The sequence below is a fragment of the Heptranchias perlo genome, chromosome 18 (genome assembly GCF_035084215.1).
Source record: "Heptranchias perlo isolate sHepPer1 chromosome 18, sHepPer1.hap1, whole genome shotgun sequence".
NCBI lineage: Eukaryota > Metazoa > Chordata > Chondrichthyes > Hexanchiformes > Hexanchidae > Heptranchias > Heptranchias perlo.
The window spans coordinates 41,850,745-41,871,181 of NC_090342.1; the positions used below are offsets into that span (position 1 = coordinate 41,850,745).

Genomic DNA, 20,437 nt, shown 5'->3' on the forward strand with positions numbered 1-20,437 from the left:
TATTAACCCCAGGTTAGTGGCAGATTCACGTGCAATTCCCGCTCTGCTGCTAACGCGTAACTACTGGAGAATTCAACCTATTCTGAGTTATAATGCTGCTATCCGTTGATTTACTGTGAGCAATGCCATGGGAGATAGAATAATAGAATGATACAGCACAGAAGGAGGCCATTCGGCCCATTGTGCCTGTGCAGGCTAGATCATTAAAATTTCAAGAAACCTATCTCCAAAAGAAAGTGCAGCAGAATGCGAACAGAAACAAGTGTTGGACTGCACATCCACAATTTGGAGACAGCTCACAATAATAAAGCAAATAGTAAATTCTAACATAGTGAAGGTTCTGATCAAAAGCCTAACTACAGCTCCCTCCGGTGACAGAAAGTGGGTAGTACAGCACTTACTTTCCTTGTATGGGAACTTGCGATGAATCTATTACAGTGTGGACCTAGGGTTGCCAGCTCTGGTTGGATGTATTGCTGGAGGTTTCATCATATGACCTCCCACCTCCAACTGTCCTGCCCAGTCAAATTTCCTTTTTTCCCATCTCCAATATTTTTATAACTAATAAACAAGAGCTTTCAAAGAAAATGAAAAAAGAAACAATTTTTTTAATTGCCAGTTGATTTTTCTCCTGGGTTGCTTGCAGCAGTGCCCTGGAGATAAATCTTTAATATTTGGAGACTCCAGGACAATCCTGGAGGGTTGGCAACCCTATGTGGACCTGTAAAACCAGCTCCCAACCCATAGATCTTCAGTATTGTTGCTTGCTCTCTTCCTTGCCTCCAAGTCACGTGGGCCACAAAAGTCCGTGGCCCTTGCAATGTCCTCCTGCTTTAACTTCAGTGGGAGTTCACCAGACGGGCTATAAATTAAGCTGGTGCCCAGATACGCTGGGTCCCAACCTAACTTTGGGGTTCCCTACTGTGGGCAAAACCTCTGCCTGCCTCAAACGAGGTAATTGAAATAAGATAATGCAGACTCCCTGCTTTGCGAGTTCCTGCGTCCCCATTCCTGAAAGGGACCCATCGTAGCGTCAGCGGAGTTATGCCTTCAGAGGTATTCTTGGTGAGACCAGGCATAGGGGCTCACCTGGGGGTCCAGACCGGGATCACGGCCCAGACTCCCGAAAAAATGGGACCATTCCTTTTTTTAAAACACTTTAAACTGGCCCTCCTTACAAAGGGAACCACAGGGGCATCTATAACTTCTTTCTGGGACGGACCCGGCACCACCTGCTCCCCCACCGTAACTAGCTACTCGCACTGGACATTCCACTCCCTCTAACATCGCAAGCATCCAGGATGTATTGCGAGTGATGCAGGCCCATTGCCATTGCCACGTAAAACAAGGGATCTCTTCCCCTTCAACCTCAAAAGCTTTGGCAAGGCCATTGGTGGAGGTCCTAGGGGGTGCATCTCAGGAAGTGTCTCCTCCCATGAATTTTTGTGTCCATGGTGTAAACTCAATGAGAAAATAGAAGATACTAAATGACACAGGATAGGCATTAGTTTCAAAACGTAAACATGTACATGTTTATTACATCATCTTCTTCAATCGTACTACACCAGCTTACGTTCTACTCTCTGCTCTGTCCTGCTTCAATTACCTAGCTCCCTGCTCCTCATCCTTCTCAACCTGTCTGCAGCCTTTGACATGGTTGACCATACCATTGCACTCCAATGCCTCTTTTCCATTGGGCAGCCAAGTGGAATTGCCCTCACCTGGTTCCATTCTTATCTATCGTAGACAAAGAATCTCCTGCATTGCCTTCTCTTCCCGTTCCTGCACCATTACCTCTGGAGTCCCCCAAGGATCCATCCTTGGCCCCTTCCTATTTCTCATCTACATGCTGCCCCTCGGCGACATCATCCAAAAACACAATATCAGGTTCCACATGTACGCTGATGACACCCGACTCTACCTCACCACCACCTCTCTCGTCCCCTCCACTGCCTCTGTGTTGTCACTCTGCTTGTCTGACATTCAGTCCTGGATGAGCCGAAATTATATCCAAATAAGTATTGGGAAGACCAAAGCCGTTGTCTTCGCTCCCCGCCACAAACTCCATTCCTTAGCCACCAACTCCATACCCCTTCCTGGCCACTGTCTGAGGCTGAACCAGACTTCTTGCAACTTCAGCATCCTATTTGACCCTGAACTGAGCTTCTGACCCCATATCCTCTCCACCACCAAGATCGCCTACTTCCATCTACGTAATATCACCCATCTGCACCCCTTCCTCAGCTTCACTGCTGCGGAAACCCTCGTCCATGCTTTTGTCACCTCTAGACTCGACGATTCCAATGCTCTTCTGGCTGGTCGCCCCATCTTCCACCCTCCATAAACTTCAGCTCATCCAAAACTCTGCTGCCTGTATTCTAACTTGCACCAAGTCCCATTCACCCATCACCCCTGTGCTCGCTGACCTACACTGGCTCCTTGGTCCACCAATGCGTAGATTTTAAAATTCTCATCCTTGAGTACAAATCCCTCCAGAGCCTCATCCCTCCCCATCTCTGTAACTTCCTACAGCCCTACAAACCTCCGAGAAATCTGTGTTCCTCCAATTCTGGCCTCATGTCCATCCCCCACTTCCTTCACCATTGGTGGCTGTGCATTTAGCCATCTAGGCCCCAAGCTCTGGAATTCCCTCCCTAAAGGTCTCTGCCTGTCCACCTCTCTCTCTTCCTTTAGGACGCTCCTTAAAACCTACCTCTTTGACCAAGTTTTTAGTCACCTGTCCTAATGTCTCCTTGTTTGGCTCGATGTCCATTTATGTCAAGGTACTTTGTATGATAAGAAATAAAATATGAAACAGAAAAGTACAAACTGAAAGATTACATTTTTTTAATATATTGCAATGATTCTTTGGTTACAACATGTTTACATACATTAGATTCAAGGTGTACACTAGCGGATTTCCCATGGCGCTGCTCATGGTGAGGCAGAGAATATGTTGTTAAATAATAATAGGGGTGTTATGAACAAATTGTGATGGGTAAAGTATTACAATAAGTGGCAGGTAGAGGAAGTACATGGTATGTGGAGGAATTTTAATATATCATTATCAAAATTGCTCCTGGTACTGCTCAAAGTCAGTTGAGAATATAATTTTTTTTAATATATGTACAAGTTGGTGACGGAGTTTGGAAAGAGACTTCAAAAACCCATTCCACAGAGCCGCCTAGTGGCTAGAGTCTGCAACTACACGGTGACAGTTGAAGTAGCAAAATGGAATAGGATATGTTGACATATCAATTTACAATGGTAAATGTTGACAGATAAAAACTGCCAAAAACCAGGACAACAGGAACTAAGATTTGTGGACAGGAGGTGTGTGCCCTTAGCGAGATTTTTAGTAGCATGTACATTAATTTTTAGGATGAGATGGGCAGACCTGGTTTTTCAAGTCTCACCATAACTGCATCCTCTCATTCCTGGCATCACCCTAGTGAATCTACATTGCATCTTTACCCTGGCTCTAGTACCTTTTCCACAATTATTTTCATTATCAACTATTTCTGGATCAGGTAAAGCAGTGGTCAGGTGCAAAATCAAGGTATCTTTACTCTGGCACAACACATCAGAAAAGCACTATTTGTAGCTAAAATCATAATCACATTTATAAAGAATGTATTTATAATTTTACTACGAAGAGTGAACAGTGGAAATCTTCCCTCCCATGGAATCACTGGGTGACAAAAATAAATCAATTTCTCTATGGTGTATTGTATTATTTGTTTCAGGATTAAACTGAGATTCAACTAAAGAAATGGTCCAGTCTGACTGATACACATCAGTACAGGAACAGAGACAATGCTGCAATGGTGGAGCGAAGGAAATTGGGGAGGGGCAAGAGGCCAGAATTGGCGGAGCGCACTGTTATGAACTTTAATGGGTGCAAGAGGTAACAGTGTATGCAGCAAAAGGTGCGTTTAGAATATCACCTACAGACCATCAGACTACTCAAATGCTTAAAATTTAACATAATTGAGCAGTAGCAAACATCAGTGTTTAAAAATACCTACGAGAGCTCAGAAAGCAGTTGACTGAGAGCTAGTCCAATTGGCTGCAAAGGAAAAGGAACATGTATATCAGCTAGAAGTGCTGAAACTGCAGGAAGAGAAGGAAAGGTGCAAGCTCAAAAAGCAGAAGAAATATCAATGCAAAACACAAGGCAGGAGAAACATCAACAACACAAGTTCGAGGCAGTGAAAAAGGAAAGGCAGCATTTACGTATTCTTGAACCTCTGGAAGAAAGGCATATCAACAGCAAGCTCGATAAGGGAATCTTTTTGCTAAATCCAATCTGATACTAAATATTAAATGAGAATGATGCAGATGGATTCTTTAGGGCTTTTGAATTATTAGCAAATCACCATAAGTGGACCACAACACCTGCTATTTGTAACTGATTCTTTAAAGTGCAACATTCCATTTCCCTCCTCTACTGGTTGTGGCCTGTCTCTCGGAACGAACATCAATATAAAAGAGACATTGGGGGGTAGGTTTTGGCTTTGTGCGATAGTGCAAAATGGGTGATAGTGAATCAGCTGCCTGTTCGGCAGAGGGAGGACCTGGACAGAGCGGTGCAGAAGTCGGCAGGCTGGCTCAGACCATCCTACAGCAGAAGCTGCAGTGAGAGGGACCAAGAAGGAAGCCGGGAGCGATGAGACAGCTCAGTGGATTGTAAGCGGCTGCAGGGCATTCTGGAGGGGGAGGGTGAACAGCCAGTAGTCGTGGTCCATATCGGTACCAACGACATCGGTAAAAAAAAGGGATGAGGTCCTGCAAGGTGAATTTAAGGAGTTAAGAGATAAACTAAAAAGCAGGACCTCAAAGGTAGTGATCTCAGGATTACTACCAGTGCCACGTGCTAGTGAGCATAGGAACAGGAGAATAGACCAGATGAATGCGTGGCTGCAGGGATGGTGTATGAGGGAGGGATATAGATTCCTGGGACATTGGGACCGGTTCTGGGAAAGGTGGGACCTGTACAAGCGAGATGGGTTACACCCGAGCAGGACCGGGACCAATGTCCTCACGGTGGTGTTTGCTAGTGCTGTTGGGGAAGGTTTAAACTAGAATGGCAGGGGGATGGGAACCTGAGCAGGGAGACAGAGGAGGGGGAAACAAGGATAGAAACAAAAGACAGAAAGGGAAGAAGCAATAGTGGAAGGCAGAGAAAACGAGGGCGAAAAACAAATAGGGCCATAGTGCAAAATAAAACTAAGATGACTAGCAATCTTAAAAAGACAAGTCTAAAGGCATTGTGTCCAAATGCGCGGAGCATTCGCAATAAGGTAGATGAATTAACAGCGCAGATAGACAGTAACGGTTATGATATAGTTGCGATTAAGGAGACATGGCTGCAGGGTGAACAAAGATGGGAACTGAACATCCAGGGGTATTCAATATTTAGGAAGAACAAGCAAAAAGGTAAAGGAGGAAATCAATGCAATAGTGAGGAAGGATAATGGCTCGGAAAATCACGATGTGGAATCTGTATGTTTGGAGCTAAGAAACATCAAGAGGCAGAAAACGTTGGTGGGGGTTGTCTATAGGTCCCCAAACAGTAGTGGAGATGTAGGGGAGGGCATTAATCAGGTAATTAGAGACGCCTGCAAGAAGGGTACAACTATAATCATGGGTGACTTTAATATACGTATAGATTGGTCAAACCAAATTAGCAATAATACTGTGGGGGAGGAATTCCTGGAGTGTGTACGTGATGGTTTTCCAGACCAATACGTTGAGGAACCAACTAGAGAACAGGCGGTCCTAGACTGGGTATTGTGCAATGAGAAAGGATTAATTAACAATCTTGTTGTGCGTGGTCCCTTAGGGAAGAGCGACCATAACATGATAGAATTCCTCATTAAGTTGGAGAGTAAAGTAGTTGAATCCAAAATTAGGGTCCTGAATCTAAATAAAGGAAATACAAAAGTATGAGGTGTGAGTTGGCTATGATAGATTGGGGAACTTTACTAAAGGGGATGACGGTGGATAGGCAATGGCTAATATTTAAAGAACGTGTGCAGGAATTTCAACAATTATTCATTCCTGTCTGGTCCAAATATAAAACAGGAAAGGTGGCTCAACCGTGGCTTACAAAAGAAATTAGGGATAGTATTAGATCCAAAGAGAAGGCATATAAAATTGCCAGAAAAAGCTGCAAGCCTGAGGATTGGGAGCAGTTCAGAATTCAGCAAAGGAGGACAAAGAGATTGATTAAGAGGGGGAAAATAGAGTATGAGAGTAAACTAGCAGGGAACATAAAAACTGACTGTAAAAGCTTCTATAAATATGTCAAGAGAAAAAGATTAGTGAAGACAAATGTAGGTCCCTTACAGTCAGAAATGGGGGAAATGATAATGGGGAACAAAGAAATGGCAGAACAATTAAACACATACTTTGGTTCTGTCTTCACAAAGGAGGACACAAATAACCTGCCAGAAATGTTAAGGAACCAAGGGTCTAGTGAGATGGAGGAACTGAAGGAAATCAGTATTAGTTAAAAAAAGTAGTGCTAGGGAAATTAATGGGGCTAAAGGCTGACAAATTCCCAGGGCCTGATAATCTACATCCCAGAGTACTAAAGGAAGTGGCCCTGGAAATAATGGATGCATTGGTGACCATCTTCCAAAATTCTACAGATTGTGGAACAGTTCCTACAGATTGGAGGGTGGCAAATGTAACCCCACTATTTAAAAAAGGAGGGAGAGAAAAAACAGGGAATTACAGACCAGTTAGCCTAACATCAGTGGTGGGGAAAATGCTAGAGTCTATTATAAAAGATGTGATAACAGAACACTTGGAGGGCATTAACGAGATTGGACAAAGTCAGCATGGGTTTATGAAAGGGAAATCATGCTTTAACAAATCTACTGGAGTTTTTTGAGGATGTAACTAGTAGAATAGATAGGGGAGAACCAGTGGATGTGGTGTATTTGGATTTTCAGAAGGCTTTTGATAAGGTCCCACACAAGAGGTTAGTGTGCAAAATTAAAGCACATGGGATTGGGGGGAATATACTGGCATGGATTGAGAATTGGTTGACAGACAGGAAACAGAGAGTAGGAATAAACGGGCCTTTTTCCGGGTGCAGGCAGTGACCAGTGGGGTACCGCAGGGATCAGTGCTTGGGCCCCAACTATTAACAATATATATCAATGATTTGGACGAGGGAACTAAATGTAACATTTCCAAGTTTGCAGACGACACAAAGCTGGGGTGGAATGTGAGCTGTGAGGAGGCTGCAAAGAGGCTCCAATGTGATTTGGACAAGTTGGGTGAGTGAGCAAGAACATGGGAGATGCAGTATAACGTGGATAAATGTGAGGTTATCCACTTTGGTTGTAAAAACAGAAAGGCAGATTATTATCTGAATGATGATAGATTGGGAAACGGGGAGGTGCAATGAGACCTGGGTGTCCTTGTACACCATTCACTGAAAGCGAACATTCAGGTGCAGCAAGCAGTTAGGAAGGCGAATGGTATGTTGGCCTTCGTTGCAAGAGGATTTGAGTACAAGAGCAGGGATGTCTTACTGCAGTTATACAGGGCCTTGGTGAGACCACATCTGGAGTATTGTGTGCAGTTTTGGTCTCCTTATCTGAGGAAGGATGTCCTTGCCATGGAGGGAGTGCAACAAAGGTTTACCAGACTGATTCCTGGGATGGCAGGACTGACGTATGAGGAGAGATTGGGTCAACTAGGCCTATATTCACTAGAATTTAGAAGAATGAGAGGTGATCTCATCAAAACATATAAAATTCTAACAGGAATAGACAGACTAGATGCAGGGAGGATGTTCCCGATGGCTGGGGAGTCCAGATCCAGGGGTCACAGTCTCAGGATACGGGGTATGCCATTTAGAACCGAGATGAGGAGAAATTTCTTCATTCAGAGGGTGGTGAACCTGTGGAATTCTCTACCACAGAAGGCAGTGGAGGCCAAGTCATTAGATGTATTCAAGAAGGAGATAGATATATTTCTTAATGCTAAAGGAATCAAGGGATATGTGGAAAAAGCAGGAACAGGGTAGTGAGTTAGACAATCAGCCACGATCATTTTGAATGGGGGAGCAGGCACGAAGGGCCTACTCTTGCTACTATTTTCTATGTTTTTATATAATAAAGAAACTTTCAAACTCCAGCCCTTTAATTACCTTGCAATGAAGAAATGGGATGGAAATTCTGATACTCATTGCTTTTGTCAGTGCTGTGTTTGAACTTAGATATCTTGAATCGGAATCCCATTGACAGCAGAGTGTGGATCTACACAAATTGTAAATATTAGTTTTGTAGCACTATTTGAAACATCAAAGTATGAGGTTCTTGGCACTGGGCATAATACTACTGATCTGAAACTGGACGGCCGTCTTTATCGTGTAGTATGTCAGAGGTGCGTTTAAGTCTAAGGATACATATCGATCACATGGCATCACATGTATCATAGAATCATAGAACCATACACCAGAGAAGACCTTTTGGCCCATCGTGCCTGTGCCGGCTCTTTGAAAGCTATCCAATTAGTCCCACTCCCCTGCTCTTTCCCCATAGCCCTTCACATTTTTCCTTTTCAAGTATATATCCAATTCCTTTTTGAAAGTTACTATTGAATCTGCTTCCATCACTCTTTCAGGTAGTGCATTCCAGATCATAACAATTCGCTGCTTAAAAAAATTCTCTTCATCTAACCCTTGGTTCTTTTGGCAATGTAGGATCTGTCCACACTCTCATGTTTTTTCTGATCCACATGATTCCCAGTACCAATAAGGATCAACAAATAGGGCAGTTGGCCATTGTATCTTCTAATCAATACCATGAAGATCCCCTCTAGAGCTGTGTGAAGCCATACCACCACAGTTAGAGGTATCCATCACAATTTCCCATTAGTTAGCCCATTGGCCCATTTCCCTCCCCTACTGGCTGTGGCCTGTCTCTCGGAAGGAACATCAAAATAAAAGAGACATTGAGAGGGGTAGGGTAGGGTGATATCATAAGGGAAGACCTCCATGTCTGTTCTGGGCATCTCTGAAAGAATTGTACTGTTGCTTTTTGCAGAAGATCAATGCTGAAGATATGGAAGGAATCTTACAACACCAGGTTATAGTCCAACAGTTTTATTTGAAAATCACAAGCTTTCGGAGGCTTTCTCCTTCGCCTGACGAAGCTTGTGATTTTCAAATAAAACTGTTGGACTATAACCTGGTGTTGTAAGATTCCTTACATTTGTGCACCCCAGTCCAGCATCTCCACAGTGAAGGTATGGAATAGTAGGAAGGCTGACAGTGACCCTGCCTCACTCTTGGATGAAGAGATAGGTTTGGTTAAAGAAAGTGAGACTCATTGTAGTTTACAGGCTCATTAGATTATTTTATTTTATGTCTTTTTAAATTACCAAGCAAAATTATTTCCATTGGGATTTGCAGTGGAGAAATGATGTAGAAATTGGTTTGGATGAAGACAAAAAAATATTTTTGTCGGGTGAGATATATTTGATTCCTGCAGGCGGCGCCTGAACGTTTCCTTTAAGCGGCGTTGCACCCAGAATGCGGTGCAGGCTCGGGGTCGGATTCTGGTTCACGTGCGGAGAGAAGATGGAGTCAAGTGTGGGCAAGGAGACGGATTTCCAGCTTTTTACAGACATTCACAGCATGGCGCTGAAAACCTCGGGAGTGCCGCCGCTTTACTGGAAGAGTTTGCACCATAAGCTCGCACACGAGGTTGTGGCCGTTTATTACTTAGTAGCAACAGCAGCAGATTTGTTAGTTGGGATCTGTTGCAAACTCTTCCGGTGCACTATAGAAAATATTAAAAGCTGCTCAGCAGGAATCTCTGCTTTTTTTTTCATTCATTGAATTGTTAAATGTTTGATTAGTTTTCCAAGAGGTTTTATGCATGGATCAGGATACGCAGCATTTGTTTTAAGTCCAGTTACATTTGTATCTCAGCTCATGCTACAACTAGATTAAAGGCGCATTGTTTTCTTGTGAAAAAGACTACTATAGTAAGAGATTTAGTGCGAGGTTGATGTCCTTTTACAGAAATGGCCTGGAATCTTAGAAGAAATTAGGTTTTGGTGATGGTGGGTTATCAGCCTTGAAAGGAGGTGACTGAAGGAATGAACTAGCATTTATATACAGCACCTTTTACATCCTCAGGATGTCCCAAAGTGCTTCACTGGCAATTAATTACCTTTTGAAGTACAGTTACTTGTTTGGTAGGTAAATGTGCCAGGCAATTTGCGCAATGAAATAAAAGACCATTAATCTGTTGTGGTGGAGGGATAAATGATGGCCAGGACACGGGGAGAACTCCCTCATTGACGTCCACCTGAACAGACAGATAGAACTTAGGTTTAACGCCTCATCCGAAAGATGGCACTTCTGAGTGTTGCATGCAAGTGTCAGCATAGATTGCTCAAGTCCTGGAGTGAGGATTGAACCCACAAACTTTGGATTCAGGTGAGAGCTGACACTTGACCCAGAAGTGGCACACTTACCTCTGAGCCAGAAAGTGACCTTATGGAGGTATCTTAATAGTCAATCGCACGGAAAGGTAAATCCAGAATGCTACTTCAAAATAAATTGACTGACAAGGAGGCACAGGTTCCAACTATTGAAATGCAAGTTTAGGACTGCTTACTTCCCACCTCTGCAACATCACCCACTTCTGCCATTTTGTTACTTCCAGACTTGGCTCGTCAAACATCACCCTACACAAACTTTCATTCATCTAAAACTCCACTGCCCACATCCTGATCCCACTAACTCCTGCTTGCCCTTCATCCCTGTCCTTGCTGACCTCCACTGATTTCCTGTTCCTGGCGCATAGAATTCAAAATCCTTCCCTGATTTATATTTCCTGCATAGCCTTATCCATCCAACCTATGCAGCCTCCAATCCTACATTCCAGCCATTATTCTTTGATTTTCTGATTCCAGCCAACTTCTCTCCCTGCCTTTTAAAAGTCTGTTCAAAATCTATTTTTTCAACTATGGCTACCTCATAACTTTTCTATTACTGCCTGTCTGTTTCCTCTGTGAAACACCTTGAAATGTTTATTACACGAAAAGCACTATATGAATGTCAATCTGTGTGAACAAATATTTTCAATGTATGAAATGGGTTTCCAGGTAGACTAGTGCAGATAAAAACTGAAATAATGTATGAAACAGCTGGATGCTGTGGTGGGAGGAGACTAGGGTTTTTCTACAAGGATAAGCTATGGTGGGCTGAATGGTTTTCCTCAGTTGTATATGTCTTGTGATGAAGCAGTGACATAGCAACCAGTTCGAGTTCCTGATGGGTCTTTTATAGATGTGCTGCTATGTGGCTTTATGCTGCTTTAGTACTGTATGGCATTACTGTTTTTCGAAGTGGTCTGCAGTACCAGTTACAGCTTTTGTCGCAGTAGTAATCTCATTTATATTTTGAGGGTGGGGAAGTGGTTTTCCATAGAAATTGATTTCATATTACTGTGGATATTGCAATTGTACTGCTCCAGAATTTTCCTAACACAAGCACAGGGAAAGCAATTGTATTTATATAGTGTCCTTAGCACATCCAAAAGTGCTTTACAGCCAGTGAATTAATTACAATCAATGGATTACATTTGAAGTGCTGTTATGCCAGTAGCCACTTTGCTCATAGCAAGGTCCCACAAACAGCAAATGAATGCCACATATTCTGTTCTTGGTGTTGGTTGAGGGAGGGATGTTTGCTTTCATTCGTGTGTACCTGTGTTCTATCTCCACAGGCAATCATTTCTTGTACGTGTTTCAGACGTTAACAGGGCAGGGAGTTGTGTTTTGTTCGGCCAAATTAACCCTACATTAGGATATCTGAATGCTCCATGTGGGAAGCAATGGGGCACACATCATAAGGGCTTTTCTTCACATTGTGTTCAGCCGATTAATTGGGGTTCCGTAGGTAGACCTGAAATCCTGGAGCCTGCCTAATTTGAATGTGCCATCAGAGAATTTTTTTCCCCTCTGATTTTTTTGCCCCCCTTGCCTTACCCCTCATGGAAGAGATGATGGTTGGGGTTCAGTTCCACAGACAGTATTCACCCTCCAGCGTATTGTTTAAGTGGGTATTTTACACGTATGAGTGTCTAAATTATAAGACATTTGATAGGCCTGATAGTCAGCAGCTCACTTTAATCAAAAATGCCGCATGGATTTGCTATCTATTTTGGATGATAGTGCGGAGTTGGAGTTTATATTTTAGAACTTTTAGATTTGTTTGACTCAGTTTTATTATTGTAATTTGAGATTCCTCTCCTGAGAAGGCAGTGTGGTGGCCGCCTTCCAGATCTCTTGCCAGCTGCTGGGAGGCATACAGTAGCAACCAATTGATAATGCCATCATCTAATTTTAATTTTGCCCTTTACACCCCACACACAAGGTGAGACCTTGGCTTCCACCTATTGATGCCTTGCTTAGTGTCGCCCAAATTGGGATCTGATTGTAGTGTAGGATTTGAAGCTACATTCTTCCACTTCATGTTGTGATAAGTCAGTGTTCCTGTGCACGGTATACCCCTACCTCTTGGTAATGTGAATATATTTGTACATGGGTAATGCAGAATAGATGGTTTAATTTCAGGACACTAGATGAAGGTTTGTTGGCATGAAAATATCAAAGTATATAGTCATATAGCAATTTACAGATCTGCTTTAGGGATTCTATCAAACTGGTTTGAAAAGAAAAACTGTTACCAGTAAAAGTGACCATGAAGCTGTTGGATTGCTGTAAAAGCCCATCTGGTTCACGAATGTCCTTTAGGAAACCTGCCATCCTTACCTGGTCTGGCCTATATGTATCTCCAATCCTACACCAACATGGTTGAACTATTAACTGCCTTTTGAAACGGTCTACCAAGCAACTCAGTTGTATCAATCTTGAAGGCAACTGGGGATGGGCAATAAATGCTGACCATGCCAGCAATGCACACATCTCAAGAATGAATTTTTAGAAATCGATCTTTTTTGGTTAGAACACAGATTATGGGCGATATGATAGAAGTGTTTAAAATTATGAAAGGATGGGAGAAGGTACATAGAAGCAGACTGTTTCCAGTGGTTGAGGGGTCATAGAAATAAGATTAAATTTAAGCGATTTAGAACAGAGGGCAGGGGAAATGTCTTTACACAGAGAATTGTGAGGCTGTGGAATTCACTTCCTGGGGTAGTGGTTGAGGCAGAAACTGTCAACATTCAAGATTAGATTGGATAGGTGAAGGAAAAAAAGAGGTTCAAGGGATATGGGAACAGGGTAGGTAAATGTGATTAGAACTATTTGCTTGGGTGGAGGGTAAACACCGACATGGACTGGTTGGGACGAATGGCCTGTTTCTGTGTTTTAACTTCTATGCTGGGACAAAAATGCAGTATTTTTGTTTGCCTAGGTTTGGCTTGATGGCTGTCCCTTTAAATCCAATCACAATAAGGAGTTTAAAACTACTTTGATGCATGTGTTGCCCAACTGGTTTTTGAATTATCAGCCTGAGGGGAGGAACCAAGCAAATTTTGAATAACTGCACTCTATGATTTGTTCGGTTAAATGTAGAGCAGCCAATTAACTTTGAATCCGCGTACCAGTTATGAAAATCCAAACAAGCCATGGCAACCAGTGACTGGATCTGTTCATTAAACTGAGTTAGTGAAGGAAGGAAAGGACTTGCATTTATATAGCGTCTTTCACGACCTCAGGACGTTCTAAAGTGCTTTACAGCCAACGAAGTACTTTTGAAGTGTAGTCACTGTTGCAGCAGCTGTTTTGCGCACAGCAAGGTCCCACACACATCAATGAAATAATGACCAGATATTCTGTTTTAGTGATGTTGATTGAAGGGTAACGAAAGTGGAAAATAAAAGCCATCTGCCAGTGAATTTTCTCAGAAATATGAAAGCTTATTTCCTTGAAGTTTTACACCACTTCCTTTTATTTTACCAATTTTGCTATTTTCTAAGTTAATGTTATACATGTTGTCTTCAGGTGTACGATGCGGGTGAGGTGTTTGGGATCATGCAAGTGGAAGAGGAAGATGATGAGGTTGATGAAGATGCTGCAGAGAAAAAGATGATGCTTAACCCTGGAACACCACCTGTTTACAAAGTCATTGTCACCAAAGAAGAAGGTCTTCAGAATGCAGACCCTAATAGGTAAGGAACTGTCTGATAGAAAAGTGCTGTACATGAGAACTTGGGTTAGTTCACTTTTTTCACACTAAACATTGCAAAGAAAGGAAACACCTGCGTTTCTTGCTGCTATAAATGCGACGTTCTAGAATATGTAAATAAAAGGTAAACCATGAAATGTATCACGGATGAGTTGCTTCATGTGCAAAGTACTTTTCTGAAAAGGGAACTTTTTAAGCTGGATTTATACTGCATTTATTACCAACACAAATGGATATTGGATGGGCTCCTGGAAGGACATCTTACACCTTAGGGCTTTAGTGCATTCAATGATCTTCTGAGTGTACCCCATGTCTGTGTTGATATGGACCCAAAACTGATTTGCATCGATATAAAAGTGGAGGTTTTACTGCACTTTTATTTTGCTTTCGGTTAATTTCATTCCATCCCTTTAATGGACTGGGTTAGAACAGATCCTCAAAATGGCCTCCTGCTGTGCCGTAAATTTCTATGGTTCTATACTGATTTTGTTTGCTGCGTGTAGCCTTTCAGCTGTACCTCATCTGCACTGATCCCTTGGCTTCACCCTCTCCTGGCTCCCCGATCTTCACAGTCTCTGGGCTTCACTCCCACTGCTCCTTGATCCTCTACTGGTCCACTGGATCCACTAGTACACACTGAGGCCACTGTGCACCTTTGCTGGTCCCTGGGATCAGCTTCCACTGGCCCTGGTCAACTCTCTGCTCCCCCAGCTTTTGAATCTGCTGGATAACCTCCATCAATGACTCAGTTTGCTCCTGAATCCACCCTCTCTCCACTTCTAACTCTAAACTTGAACATTAGTTGGTGGCTGCTCCAAGCTAGCTACAAGTCGACTTCATCCCACAAAGACCCTCCTGGTCCTCAGACTTTTACTTTGGATTGCTTCATATTACCTTCTCCCTGTCCTCTATGAGCATTACATGCCTTGCCTCATCTCTGCTATGGCTATACAAGCCAGAGTTCCCTTTGTGTCCATTCGTGTGCGCACTTTGGCTGCTTCTCTGGACCTGAGCCTACTGTTTCTATCTCCCTTTTCAATTTTAGGTCCCCCTCGAGCCTTCCAATTCTCTCTCCTTCCCTTCTCCTCGCTCGGCCATGCCACTTTTCATCTCACCTCTTTCATATACTTTGCTCCCACTGACCCATCACTACTCCTTAGCCTTCCTTCTCTTCTGCCGCTGTCCCAGGTTTGAATCCCCCTTGAACAATCCCAGGGTTTCCTCTGAAATTCCCTGCCTAAAAGCATCTGCCTCTTCCTCCCATTCCTCTTTTTAAACCCACCACCTCACCCTCTTAATCTTTCCTTCTTTGGCCCCACATGTTTTCGTTGCATCTCAGTGAAACATCCTGGATTGTTTTTCTACATTAAAGGCACTATATAAATGCCAGTTGTTGTTATCTCAGTGATAGGCAAAAATCATTTGAAAGAGTAACTGCTTTGCAGTTCAAGCTATTCAGTTACGCAATAGATGTTCGCCTAGTACAATGATTGTGGACTTGGTTGAAGCATTAAAGAATTAAATGGGTATATTTCTTATTTTGTTGTAAATGGTGAGATACAGCAGGGAGATTAATGCAATCCTAACTTTCAGAATGAACCTGATGGATGGATTAAGCATGTATCATAGGACATGATCTTAACAGGTGAATTTCTTTCGTTGCCCCATTGTAGATCCAAGCATGTGGTTTATAACCTACATTTTTAGTCCACTGCATTTTTTTTGCACACGGTGTAAAATTGGTTTAGAAGGGTGTTGTGTATTTTGCTGTTTTACAGTAACGCTTTCTCAACTGCGGGACTTTCAATAATTTCCTGTGTTACAGTATTTTCTTAATTGATCATGCCTGGACATACCGAGTGGATCAAGCTCGTCAGCAGTTATGGGAAGTCCCTGGATTGCTCCACCGGATGGCCAATCTTACTGGGGTGGAATTCCACGGAGAGGTTCCGGACGATGATGTCATTGACGATGTGATGGCAGCGATGTGGACGTTCAGCCACACTTACCAGCTCTCCCAGGGGGTAAGAAAGATTCACGAGATGCAATCGGGGTGCAAAGAGATAGCATATCCTGGTTTTTTTTCTAAAGACAAGTCTGCCACAGAAGCTGTGTAGTTAATTGAATTCCTGTAGAACTCGTTCTTTAACAATGGAGCGAGCTTTGCTTTTGCAAGGCTCCCTGAGGAATTATGATGCTAGAAGCTAATACAGCAACATTGTAACATTGTATCCTGCATAACTGGAGACATCAGAAATCTAGTTTGGCATAAAGCTATAACAATTCAGCTTTGGAGCTTTTGACTCTAAAAGGGAAGTTCTCTGCTGTTAGGTTAAAACGGCTGTTTCTTTGGTGAAGGGAGAACTGTCATGCATCATTTTATCATGCTGACGGTCCGAGAGTAAGGCCTTTAAGATTTTAACAGTGTTACAGGTTGCTTTACCACTTTCAGAGCAGAGAAAGCGGGGAATCAGTATTTTTCAGGTTTGTGTACAAGTTGGAGCGCTTACATGTGAGCTCATTGTTCTTTTTGTCTCTATACTTTCGTCTACAGTCTGCTGAAGAACAAGTGCCAATTTGGTATATTATGGATGAGTTTGGATCTCAAATCCAGCATTCAGATGAACCAACTTTTCGAACTGCTCCATTCTTTCACGTGCCGGGACAGGTTGCCTTCACTTTGCTGTGGCCACTGAAAGATCTTGAACATGGTGGTAAGTGGCCAGACTGATGGTCGTTCCTGAAATTTATTTTAACCTGTCTTGCTGCTCATCGTGGTGGCGTTAGGCACTTTGTTGCAGATCGAGGATTACATTAACTTAATAAAACTCCCACATACTATTATTGTCACCAGGGAACAGATAAGTTGTAATTCTTCATGTATAGATTGATACCAATTCTTTTGAAAATGTTACTCGTTATGCATCATCGTTTTGGTGGTCACAGCGGGCTTGCTCGGATTCTGTTTCTATCTCTACGCTTTCGTTTCTTTCTACAATTTTTGTTGCCCCACTTGCACCTCGAATAGTCCGATTTCTGGATTGGCCCTTGTGAGGTTGGAGAACATCATCACTATATCTGCATCTCCTTTGGTACGTGTGCGCCTCAGTGACAGAATCTAGGTCTTCCTCCTTCCCTAACTAGAAGAGAAATTTGGGTCATGGTGTGTGAGGGTTTTAATTGTGTCTCTCTGACTCTAGAATTTATTAGGAGAGAAGCTAAAAGGAGAGAAAGCCAGGTTAGAGGAAGGATTTAGGAACATAAAACTACAACTCCCGGAAACATCGTGAGGTGGATGTGCACAGCTTAGAGGACTTTTCCATATCTTCTGGTCTTGCTTTCGATTCATCAACAAGCATTAACTCTCCAAATGCCACTGTTGGCAAAGGTAGAGTGTAACTGAGGTATATGGACTGGAAGGTGCCATGTTCAATCCTCAGTCAATGCTGAGATAGCTGATTTCAACTGGGGTAGCAGTACAGAATGTACAATTGACCTCAATGGCCCTCATTCCTAAGGATATATCCTTGGGCTTCCTCCTCTTCCTCATCTTCATCCTGCCCCTTGGTGACATCATCTGAAAACATGGGGTCCGTGTTCCACATATAAGCTGATGACGTCCGACTCTACCTCTCCGCCACCTCTCTCAACCCCTCCCCTGCCTCTGTGTTGTTACCCTGCTTGTCCTACATCCAGTTCTGGATGAGCTGCAATTTCCTCCGGACTAAAGCTATTGTCTTTAGCCCCTGCCACAAACACTGTACCCATGCCACCAATTCCATCCCCCTCCCCAGCCACTGTCTTAGATTGAACCACACTCTTTGCAATCTTGTTGTCTTGTTTGACCCCAAGCTGAGCTTCCGACTCCATATCCTCTCCATTGCAAAGACCGCCTACTTCCACGTCCGTAACCTATCCACCTCCGACCTGCCTCATCCAAGCCTTTGACGCCTCAAGACTCGACTATGACCGTGCTTTCCTGACTAGCCTCTTATCCTCCACCCTCCGTAAATATCAGCTCATCCAAACCTCTACAGGCCTATATTAGTTCCCAGACTCCCAATATCTCCAATTTAAAATTCTTATCGTCGAGTTTAAATCCCTTCATGTCTTACCCCTCCCTATCACTGTAGGTTCTACCAGATCTGTAACCCTCTAAAAACTCTCTGTTCCTCCTCCTCTGGTCTCTGGCCTCTTTTGCATCTCCCACACCATTGGCAACCATGCCTTCAGCCATAAAGGCCCTACACTCTGGAGTTCTCTTCCTAAATCTCTTTGTCTCTCCACTTCCCTCTCCCTCCTTATAACCCTCCTTAAAACCCACCCTTTTGACTAAGCTTTTAGTCACCCTTCCAATTACGTTCTTCTTTGGTTTGGCATTCATTTTTGTCTGATTACACTGTTGTGAAGTACCAAGGGTCATTTTCCTATGTTAAAGGTGCTTTATAAATGCAAATTGCTGTTGTTGAGCTAGGGAGCAGGGGAGGTGAAAATCAGCCACGTTTCCACATCTGATCACTATCCAATGAAGTAAAAAAAAAACACCTGAGGATATAAAAATTAAAATGGGGCACCAGAAAAAATAAAATCGAAAGGGAACGCCCAGGATAAAAAAGTAAAACTGAAGGGGGGGCAAAGGGAGAAATACAATGAGAAAGAGAAACAGCTGAGAGAAATGTAATTAAGGTGGAGACCATGAATTGTGTTTTCTGTGGGATGTTCTGCCAGGTTTAATAGATGGGTGAAGAGAAGCAAAACTGTATGTTAACCAGTAAGCCTAAAATAAAAGTTATGGCCTGTAGAGCAAGGTAAAGGAACGATCAAGGGCATACAGGTTGATGGGATTTTTTTGAGGACAGTATTAGATTCAGTAAGTGAGTCCTCGTGGGTCAGTGATATGGTCCCGCTAGCAACAGACCTCCAGAGTAAAGCTTCAAAGATTGCAGTTGGAGACCAGTCCCTTCAAGAATGAGGTTGCAACAACAGAGGGACAAATGTTGAAGGAATCCAAAGAAATTAAAGATACTGGATGGATGAAGGTTGATAAAAGAAGCAAGAAATGCTATGACACTACCCAAAAGGATGTACTAGTGAACAGGCACTGTCCAACATTGCAGAAGGAGACGAGGTTCCAGAAGAAAAGGCAGTTAGAAAATAGAGAACAGCCTGGACAAAGTCACAATTTGTACATCATAGAGAGACTGTAGTTGTTTGCTCAGGAAGGGATAACATGTATTGTAAGGACAATACCTGCAGGATTGGGAGCTGTCTACCTGGAGTGAGAGCAGCACATATTGAGGAAAGGTTAGAATGGTTACTGAAGGGCACAGTTAGAGATCCAGTGGTAGTAGTCCACAAAGGGGTAAATAACGGAGAAATAACATAGGGGTCTTAAAAGCCACATGTATGATGATTAGCTCAAAACTGAAAGCTATGGGATGTAAAATACTGCTCTCTGGTATACTTCCGATGTTTGGGAAAGGAGGTTCTAAACAAGTGGCTGGCATGAGGGAAGATGTGAGCAACATACTCTTCCCATACAAAGGTATCCCAGGTAAAATCAATGATTTAAACATAAATGAGATGGAAGTCCTAGAAAGGCTAAAAAGGATCAAAACAATTTAGAGGGATGGATTGAACCTGTGTGTTCAGAGACGAGGGGGAGGTTTGTGAGGCACTGACTATCGTTATGAGGGAATCAGTGGACACTTGGGAGATACCAGTAGATTGGAAACAGGCTAATGTGCCCACATTCAAAAAGGGTAACAACACATACACAGGCAGGACCCATGTAAAATAACGGAATCAATTATCAGGAGTAAACTTGAAGATTATCTGCATAATAATAATTTGGTAAACGGTAATCAACATGAGATTTAGAAGGGGGAAGATCCTGCCTATGAGCAAGTGGACTGTAGAAAGCCCTATGACATGCTGTACCTTGACTACCAAAAAGCTTTTGATAAAGTTCCTAATAAAATGGTATTAGTTAAATTCAAAGCTGTGGGGATTCAATGTAAATCTTTTGAATGGATAAGCAATTAGCCTAAGGGGAGGAAATTGTTAATTGAATCTATGTGAATTATATTAGTGTTAATTGTATTCAGGTGGTGGGTATCAATGGGGGACTCTCCTATCCATTTATAGGAGGGAGCTTATCTGGGGGGCGGGATGTGTGATGGTGAGCTCTGTGAATAAAGGCTTGGAAGCAACTGAAGACCAGGCTCTAGTATTCTATCCTTCACC

The 20,437-nt window shown here is 42.9% G+C and overlaps 1 protein-coding gene across 2 annotated transcripts in view; it reads left to right on the forward strand.

The window, feature by feature from the left end:
• The first annotated feature begins 9,576 nt into the window (after window positions 1-9,576).
• Window positions 9,577-20,437, forward strand: part of ttll12 (tubulin tyrosine ligase-like family, member 12) — a 49,736-nt gene continuing 38,875 nt past the window's right edge. For both annotated transcript variants that reach the window (XM_067999795.1, XM_067999796.1), the window contains exons 1-4: window positions 9,577-9,730; window positions 14,008-14,174; window positions 16,017-16,215; window positions 16,746-16,905. In XM_067999795.1, the coding sequence (XP_067855896.1) occupies window positions 9,605-9,730; window positions 14,008-14,174; window positions 16,017-16,215; window positions 16,746-16,905 (652 nt within the window). In that variant the 5' untranslated portion in view covers window positions 9,577-9,604. The remainder of the gene's footprint in view (window positions 9,731-14,007; window positions 14,175-16,016; window positions 16,216-16,745; window positions 16,906-20,437) is intronic.